Source organism: Triticum dicoccoides, chromosome 2A (assembly GCF_002162155.2).
Source record: "Triticum dicoccoides isolate Atlit2015 ecotype Zavitan chromosome 2A, WEW_v2.0, whole genome shotgun sequence".
Classification (NCBI taxonomy): Eukaryota; Viridiplantae; Streptophyta; class Magnoliopsida; order Poales; family Poaceae; genus Triticum; species Triticum dicoccoides.
Genome location: NC_041382.1, coordinates 60,861,550 through 60,870,969, shown reverse-complemented (window position 1 = coordinate 60,870,969; position 9,420 = coordinate 60,861,550). Strand labels below are relative to the sequence as shown.

Here is a 9,420-nt window from a genome sequence, read left to right as displayed (position 1 = left end):
GGGGGGGTACCCAACAGGAGTGGTACATATTATAGCACTATTACATTAATTTCTTGTTGTATTGATCCTCAATAATGTAGCAGTCAAACAATTGACATGCTCTATGATATAAGTACTCATATGTCAAAATCAGTGGATTATTAAAAGCTAATCACTTGCTTTTCTAACAAACCAACTGACAGGTATCCTAGGGCATGATTTCTGGTCATATGGTAGAAGTTACATAAGTCGAAGAATGTTAACCCAGGAAAAGGGTAGGAAAAGAGACAAACCAGCATCAACATTTTCCATTATATCCTTCAGGCCTTGCCCCAAACTCCCATGAGATAGCAATCCACCATTCGAGAGTACAATATAGGCATTATCTAGCCATTTGAAATCTTTGACAGTGCCAGATCGTCCCATGCTACATGATGATGACGGCTTGATATCCTGTAGAGCAAAATTATTAGACAACGGTAATCATGGAAAAGGCAGCTACTGTTGAAAACAGTAAAACTACGATTTATTATACAGCAAGCCAGACCATATCCGGCGCCAGGATCAACAAGCACTCAACCAGTAAACCTGGTCATTGCCAGGAATCGCCAAAGCATTAAAAAACTGGTAAACACCATCAATGGCATTAGCTCATTGGTCATTACTACCAGCTTGTTCTTACACAGATATCTAACTCGGAACATGCTGTGGAAAAATGCACTGCAGCAGAACAGATAATCCCATTCTAATATTCTGTTGTGGTATTGTCCTGTTACGCTGCCCTGGACTGACATTGCATTGTTCACACGATTTTGTGGGGAACTGGAAAAGATGGTCCAACCTTATCGGTGAGCAAGGAAGTAGCCGAGAAGAACTGGATCTCAGTGCCCGTGCAGGCAGCTAGCACGGACTGGTCGCGGGAGAGCGCTAGGAGAGTGACGCCGGGGAGGGGCACGTCGGTGACGCAGCAGTCCTGCGCGCAGCGGGTGCTCGCCTTGCCCTTCTCCCTGGCCTCCTTGCTGGCCTCGATCAACGCCTTCGTCCTCGCGGCGATAAACCCTGGAAGCAGAGAGCGGGAAACCCTAGGCGGTGAGGTCTGACAGGAATGCAGAGGCGGGCGCTTGGCGGATGGCGATTCGGGGCAAGCTTACCGTTGGGGTGAGCGAGGAAGACCGCGGCGTGGCGGTCGGAGACGGCGAGCGGGCGCGCGGGAGGGGACTGGAGGTCGAAGAGGGAGAGCGGGGCGGAGGCGAGGGGTAGGACGGGGATGGGGTCGCCGACGAGGCGGAAGACGAAGTCGGTGGTGCCGTCCATCTCGCCCTCGACCTCGTCGGAGAGGTCCAGCTCCCGAGGCGCCGCCATGGCCGGCGGTGGCGGCCGGGGGCTAGGGTTCTGGGGAGGAAGTTGGGAGGGGGGGCGGTTGATTTTGCGCCGCGGCGAGGCAGCAGCGACGGGGGCTTTCGAAATTTGGAGTTACCCGAAGATTTAGGAAGAGATTAGCGTGGTTTGTAAGCTGAGCAGTCAGCAGAGGGACGGGGACGGCGGGGAGCGGAGGGTTCCCGGCGGCGAATGTGGTGGTGGTAACCTGGAGTGACCGTGGGCCACAAAACAATGGACCTTTTTGACGGCTTCGGTCTTGGGCTACGGCAGAGCTGTGGTTTTTTGGGCCCTTGCTCTCATCAGCTTGAACATGGCAAAGCATTATTCGCCACTGGCCGGCCCAATTAGGTCAGGTGCGATATTATTTATTTTGTTTTCGATGATTTCTCAAAAAAGTATTTATGCTTATTTTTGTTTTATTTATTATTTATTTCATTTTACATTTATTTCCGTATTTTGGATCCATTTTTTAATTTATTTATTATACAAGAAATACATGAAACAATAGGCCCTGAACATTTACCTTTAAGCAAGTGAATTAAAGTTAATGATATTTAAAAATACATGAACATTTCAGATGAATATTAGTATAACAAGTAGTCTTTCATGTTTCGTATAAACATGATTAATGATTCAACAGAAACATTTTCACGGCATTAACTTTTCATTTGATACACACGAGAAAACATAACAAAGTGTATTTTTTAATAAAATAAACAAATAATATATCTTATTGGGCGACAGGACAAGCCAATGTTGACCGTGGGAGGTGGGGAGCGTTGGTGGGGGCTAGTGTCGCCGGGGGATCATTGGGAAAATTTCATGAGATCCGATCGACTGGAGACGTCTACGTCGACAAAGGGGAGGGGCATATATCAATTTTGATGAGGCATATGATATGGCAGAATTTTTTTGTGAGAAGATGCAGATGTGGATGTAGGAGGGAATTCTTTTTTGCGAGTTTTGCCTTGTACTATGGTGACACTGACACATAACCACCTTGGTCGATTAGTTTTGTTAGGCTGCTTCTCTCTTGATCTTGTTATTGAGCAATGTACTAACATAATATTCTACAGGTATTGTTTTGTTTTGTTTTCTGCGAAAATAAGTATTGTTTAGTTATTGTCTAAACAAATACTTAAAGCCTAAAAAACACGGGTTATTATGTTTGCTTCTCTCCTAGTCTTGTTCTTGAGCAATGGGCTAACATATTGTTTAGTTATTGTCTAAACAAATAATTAAACGCTCAAAAATATGGGCTATTATGTCTGCCATGTGTTTCTAGCGTGCGACAGATCGAGTACCATGTCGCATGAAACTTGTCCGAGTTGAAATAACACGATACATATGAAGACCATGTGTTTTACACGGGACAAATACTGTCTCTGTAAGCTATTACAAGACTTGTTAGATCACTAAAGTAATGCTATCAAAAGTCTTATATTAGTTTACAAAGGTAGTATATAAAAAGTGTAATCTATATACATTATGGGATCGCTACTTCGCTAGAGTTGCTATGTGGATGTAGGAAGGCACATTCGATGAGTGGGTTAGAGTTGCTCTAACCGTGAACCAACCTGTGTTTGGATGGTTAGGAGGATGGTATCCCTAGCCTATCAGGATTCAAGTCCTACGTTCACGTCGACTGCGAAGACATTTGTGGCGACTTCGTCAATCTCAAGGTAATGTGTCGGCTAAATCCCTCGAAAATGCTCATAGGGGTGTGATGAAGCCATGTACCTAGGGTAGGGGCACGGGCCTGTCCAAAGAGCCCTACCCTGGGACATCCCTAGGAGAAGTCACCTTTCAATCCCACTCGACGGGTTCAAGACACTCGACCAAGAAGCCATCACTCGACCATGAAGCCAACCACTCGACTACCAGGAGGCCTAGAGTCACTCCGCAGGCAAACGGTCAGCTGTTAAGTAGTCTTTATGGTCATTATAGCACTTTATTAGGGGCGTTACCAGTAACGCCCCACCTTAAATGTACCTTAAAACCCTGCATTATTGAGGGCAGGAGGGGGCCGGCGAACTCTATATAAGCCACCCCCCTCCTCGGTATGAAGGGTTCGCACCCCTGTAATTCACACACGCATAATCCAGTCGACCGCCTCCGGGCTCCGAGACGTAGGGCTATTACTTCTTCCGAGAAGGGCCCGAACTCATAAACCTTGCGTGCTTACAACTTCTCCATAGCTGAGACCTTGCCTCTCCATACTTATCCCCCTACATCACTGTCAGAGCTAGAACCACGACAGTTGGCGTCCACCTTGGGGCCTTAATCTTAGCGCCTGATTGGAGAAGTTGCGATTTTTCCGATCCCTTTGATCATGGTTTCGTGCGGAGTTTTGGTGGAGGGCCGCGAGATCCGCCTTGGCGCGCTCACGTTCATCGCCGACGACTCCGCCTGGCTTCAGGAGGCGCCACTCGACATCGACGCGCTCCCCGTTCGCGGTGCGACGCATTTCCGCGCATGCGTTCGTGGCGTCCTCCTGCGGCAGCCGTCGACCCAGTATCGGTCGGCCCCCGTATCGTCTCCCCGCTATGTCTCCCACCGGCGCAAGCGCTCCGGTCGGTCGAGACTTCAGAGGTGGGTGAGGCATGCCGTGGCTCGCCAGTCGGCCGCCCCACAAGCCGCGGCAATCGAGCCCAACGAATCCCTCTGCGGCCTGTTCGACCTGTCGACTGGCTCCGCGGAGACCGCATCCGAGTGCGACAGCAGCGCCCCAGCGGCTGAGATTCTGGCGGTCGATGGAACGCACAGTCCTCCCGGTTTCCCTCGCGCTGATGGAGGCGCGGGTGGGGGTGACCCGTCGCATCCCCACGATGAGTATCTCCCCGAACCTCTCACGTCATTACAGCAAGAGGAACTTCGCCGCTGGAACATGGACGCACTCCGCACTCCTATCATCGGAGAGACCCCTGAGGCCCGGGCCTTGGAGGACGCGCGCTTGGCTAACTTGGCCGAGCGCACTCGACTGGAGAATCTCCAGCGAGCACTCGACGAGCAAGCACGTCAGCGGGCTCCCGAGTCTAGTCGACGCCAGCTCTTCCCGCCTACGCAGGTATACCGAACCCCAGTTCAGAATTTGGCCGTCGCGGCCCGTATAGCAGAATCGATTCAGCCCTCCCAGTCAGAGGCTGGCAGGGGCTTGTTGCAGATCAGAGCGTTGCTCCGGGCGGCGGGAAACCAGAATTCCGCTGTTTCTCAGTCGCGGAATAGGATCCACAGTCGATCCGTTGCAACAGATACAGTCCAGTCGGCTCACAGCCCGAGGTCGCCCCCGAGGCGTGAGGGACGTGGTGACCGACATGATCAGTACAGAAGGAATGAGCAGTATGACCACCGATCCGATCATGATGATCGACGTCGAGTGCCAACCCCTCCCCCGAGGAGTGGGTCATATGCGCCTCGACATCGAGATGACAGGCGCCCTCATAGCGTTGGGCAGAGGATTCCAATCGACCCCAGGGACCCAGGCTTTGACGCGAGATCTATTCTCATTCAAGGTTTGATTGACAGGAACAGGGCTCATCGGGAAGGCCGGAACAGAGATGCGCCCGCCAGCAGCAGAGTACATGTTTCAGGGCCAGAGTGTTTCAGTCGAGCCATCAGGGCCGCAGTGATTCCTCCCAACTTTCGGTTGGCGACTGGAGTCAGCAAGTTCACCGGTGAGTCTAAGTCTGACACTTGGCTCGAAGATTACCGAGTGGCTGTACAGATTGGCGGTGGCAACGATGAGGTGGCCATGAAGCATTTTCCTCTCCTGTTAGAGGGCTCGGCCAGAGCGTGGCTGAATCAGTTAGCACCCAGCAGCATCTACACTTGGGAGGATCTCTCTCGAGTGTTCGTCACAACCTTTGAGGGAACATGCAAGCGACCCGCAGGCCTTACAGAATTGCGGTCTTGCGTGTAGAAGCCGAGTGAAACTCTGAGGGATTACATCCAGAGGTGGATCATTTTGCATCACACAGTTGAGAACGTACCGGATCACCAAGCAGTTTGTGCCTTTAAAGAAGGCGTCAAGAACAGAGAGTTGAACCTGAAGTTCGGTCGGACCGGAGAAATGTCCCTGAATCGGATGATGGAAATTGCCACCAAATACGCTAACGGAGAAGATGAAGATCGACTCCGGAGTGGCAAGCAGAAAGCAGTCGCCCAGGAAACCGGAGGCAATTTCAGTCGGAAGCAGAAGCGGAAGGCCGAGCCAGCCGCCCCTGGGGAGGCCCTGGCCGTAACCCAAGGAAATTTCAAGGGAAAACCCAAAGGCCCCTGGAATACCAAGAAAGTCAAGGATCAAGATGGAAATGATGTTTTGGATCTGCCATGTCACATCCACACCAAGAAAGATGAAGAGGGTAATTTTATTTACCCAAAGCATACCACTCGACAGTGCCGGCTCCTGATCCAGCAGTTTCAGGGCAAACAACCCAAAGATAAGGAAAAAGAGTCGGACAGAGTTGAGGACAAGGAAGATAGTGACGATGGATACCCCCAAATCAATTCCACCCTAATGATTTTTGCTGATGTCGAAAGCAAAAGTCGACTGAAAGTCATTAACCGTGAGGTGAATATGGTTGCTCCGGCGACACCCAGTTATCTGAAGTGGTCTCATACTGCCATCACATTCGACCAGTCCGATCACCCTATGCACATTGCCACCCCTGGGAGGCAAGCTTTGGTGGTCGACCCAGTTATCGAAGGCACTCGACTGACCAAAGTCCTGATGGATGGTGGCAGTGGCCTGAACATATTGTATGCTGAAACATTGAAAGGGATGGGCATTCCGATGTCCAGGCTCAGCGCTAGCAACATGAGCTTCCATGGAGTCATTCCTGGAAAGAAAGCCGAGTCACTCGGCCAGATTGCTCTCGATGTGGTTTTCGGTGATTCAAAGAATTACCGCAAGGAAAAGTTGACATTTGAGGTTGTGGACTTCCAAAGTGCTTATCATGCTATTCTGGGCCAGCCAGCTTATGCACGCTTCATGGCTCGACCGTGCTACGTGTATCTCAAGTTGAAGATGCCCGGCCCCAAAGGTGTGATCACCGTTACAAGCAATCGGAAGAAAGCAGAGGAGTATTTTCAGAAAGGATCGAAGATTGCTGACGCTCAGATGGCAGTTGTTGAGCTACAAGAGTACCAGAAGACTGCTGATCCGAGTGAATTGCTACGAGCCAAGAAACCTGCTTCAGAATCTGCTTTTCAGTCGTCCGGTGAAACTCAGCTCACATTCACCCGACCGACCCCGACGCTGCTCCGAATCACATTTCAACGACGCTCGACTCCAAATAGGAAGAAGCGCTCATCCAGTTCCTCCATGAGAACTGGGACGTCTTCGCATGGAAGCCTTCTGACATGCCTGGAGTTCCCAGGGGGCTGGCTGAGCACCGTCTACGAGTCGACCCGAAGTTCAAGCCCGTGAAAGAACATCTTCGACGGTCCACCGTCCAGAAGAGGAAAGCTATTGGTGAGGAGGTGGCTCGGCTCTTAGCAGCGGAGTTCATCCGAGAGATTTACCACTCCGAGTGGCTCGCCAATGTTGTCATGGTCCCCAAGAAGGACAAGTCACTTCGCATGTGCATTGACTTTAAACACATCAATCGGGCCTGCCCGAAAGATCATTTCCCTCTCCCCCGCATTGACCAGGTAGTGGACTCGACCGCGGGGTGTGAGCATTTGTCTTTTCTAGATGCTTATTCAGGGTACCATCAGATCCGTCTGTATGGACCCGACGAGATCAAAACGGCTTTCATCACCCCATTTGGGTGCTTCTGTTATGTCACCATGCCCTTCGGCCTCAAGAATGCTGGAGCCACGTTCATGAGGATGATTCAGAAGTGTTTGCTCACTCAGATCAGTCAGAACGTAGAAGCATACATGAACGATATTGTGGTTAAGTCACGGAAAGGTTCCGACCTACTGACTGACCTTGCCGAAACCTTTGCTAACCTCAGGGGATACGATATCAAGCTCAATCCATCAAAGTGCGCATTCGGAGTTTCAGGTGGAAAGTTACTTGGTTTTCTCGTTTCCGAACGAGGAATCGACGCCAATCCCGAGAAAGTTGGCACCATACTCCGGATGAAGCGCCCTGTGCGTGTACACGATGTCCAGAAGCTTATAGGTTGCTTGGCCGCTCTAAGTCGATTCATTTCTCGTCTCGGTGAAAAGGCGTTGCCTCTTTACCGACTGATGAAGAAGTCTGACAAGTTCGAGTGGACTCCAGAAGCTGACGCAGCGTTTGCAGAGCTCAAAGCTCTACTCTCCACCCAGCCGGTGCTTGCTGCCCCAATCAGTAAAGAGCCTCTGCTACTTTACATTGCAGCCACGGGACAAGTTATCAGTACAGTACTTATGGTCGAGCGAGAAGAAGAAGGAAAGGCCTTCAGAGTTCAGCACCCAGTATATTATGTGTCTGAAGTTTTGACTCCTTCGAAGCAAAGATATCCCCATTACCAGAAGCTCGTATATGGGATTTACATGACCACGAAGAAGGTTGCCCACTACTTCTCTGACCATTCCATTACAGTCGTCAGCGACGCTCCACTATCAGAGATTTTGCACAACAGAGATGCAACTGGTCGAGTGGCTAAGTGGGCGATTGAACTCCTTCCCCTAGATATCAAGTTTGAAGCAAAGAAGGCTATCAAGTCCCAAGCAATTGCAGATTTCGTCGCCGAGTGGATTGAACAGCAACTTCCGACTCAAGTTCACTCGGAGCACTGGACCATGTTCTTCGATGGATCTAAGATGTTGAATGGTTCCGGTGCTGGGGTAGTATTGGTCTCCCCCCGAGGAGATAAGCTCAGATACGTTCTCCAGATTCACTTCGATTCCTCCAACAATGAAGCAGAATATGAAGCACTCTTGTACGGGTTGCGCATGGCCATTTCACTCGGCGTCCGGCGCCTCATGGTCTATGGTGACTCAGATTTGGTGGTTAATCAGGTGATGAAGGAGTGGGACATCAGAAGCCCAGCTATGACTGGCTATTGCAACGCAGTAAGAAAGCTAGAAAAGAAATTCGAGGGGTTAGAGCTTCATCACATCCCCCGACTGAAAAATCAAGCAGCAGATGATCTGGCAAAGATAGGCTCCAAGAGAGAAGCCATTCCCAGCAATGTGTTTTTGGAGCACATCCGCTCGCTATCAGTCCAGGAGGATCCTTTCACAGAAGAAGCCCCGCAACCAAAAGTGCCACAGATCCGACTGAAGTCGAAATTCCTGTTGTGGTCGACCTAGTCATGGAGGTCTTGGCTATCACTTCCGACTGGACGGTACCATACATCGCGTATATCTTGAGTAAAGAACTCCCGGAGGACGAGGAAGAGGCTCGATAGATCGTCCGCCGATCCAAGGCCTTCACAGTCATAAAGGGACAGTTGTATAGGGAAAGCGCGACTGGAATCGGTCAGAAGTGCATAACACCAGAAGAGGGTCAGATGATCCTTGATGATATCCACTCGGGGACCTGTGGTCACCATGCGTCCTCTCGGACCATTGTGGCTAAAGCATACAGAGCAGGATTTTACTGGCCAAGAGCAAATGAGATGGCAAAAGAGATAGTCGACAAGTGTGGAGGTTGCCAGTTCTACTCCAACATGTCACACAAGCCTGCATCAGCCCTGAAGACCATTCCACTCGTCTGGCCCTTTGCTGTCTGGGGACTGGACATGGCCGGTCCACTGAGAACAGGCAGGAGCGGATTCACACATGTCCTTGTGGCAGTCGACAAGTTCACCAAATGGATTGAAGCCAAGCCTATCAAAAATCTTGATGCCAGCACTGCTATCGGTTTCACCAGAGAGTTGATATTCAGATATGGGGTCCCGCATAGCATCATCACTGACAATGGGTCAAATTTCGATTCAGACAAGTTCAGAGCTTTTTGCGCCTCTCAAGGCACACGAGTCGACTACGCGTCGGTCGCGCATCCTCAGTCGAATGGACAAGCTGAAAGAGCGAATGGTCTGATTCTCAAAGGATTGAAGCCTCGATTGATGCGCGATCTCAAGCATGCAGCAGGCGCTTGGGTCGATGAACTTCCGTCGGTTT

At 50.5% G+C, this 9,420-nt stretch overlaps 1 protein-coding gene across 1 annotated transcript in view; it reads right to left on the bottom strand.

Moving 5' to 3' along the window:
• The window catches only part of LOC119353230 (nuclear pore complex protein NUP214-like), a 13,247-nt gene extending 11,704 nt beyond the window's left edge, over positions 1–1,543 (bottom strand). Inside the window, exons 1-3 of the mRNA XM_037619825.1 lie at positions 1,131–1,543; positions 821–1,038; positions 273–432 (exon numbers count right to left, since the gene is read on the bottom strand). Of these exons, the coding sequence (XP_037475722.1) occupies positions 273–432; positions 821–1,038; positions 1,131–1,341 (589 nt within the window). The 5' untranslated portion in view covers positions 1,342–1,543. The remainder of the gene's footprint in view (positions 1–272; positions 433–820; positions 1,039–1,130) is intronic.
• Between the last annotated feature and the right edge of the window lie 7,877 nt (positions 1,544–9,420).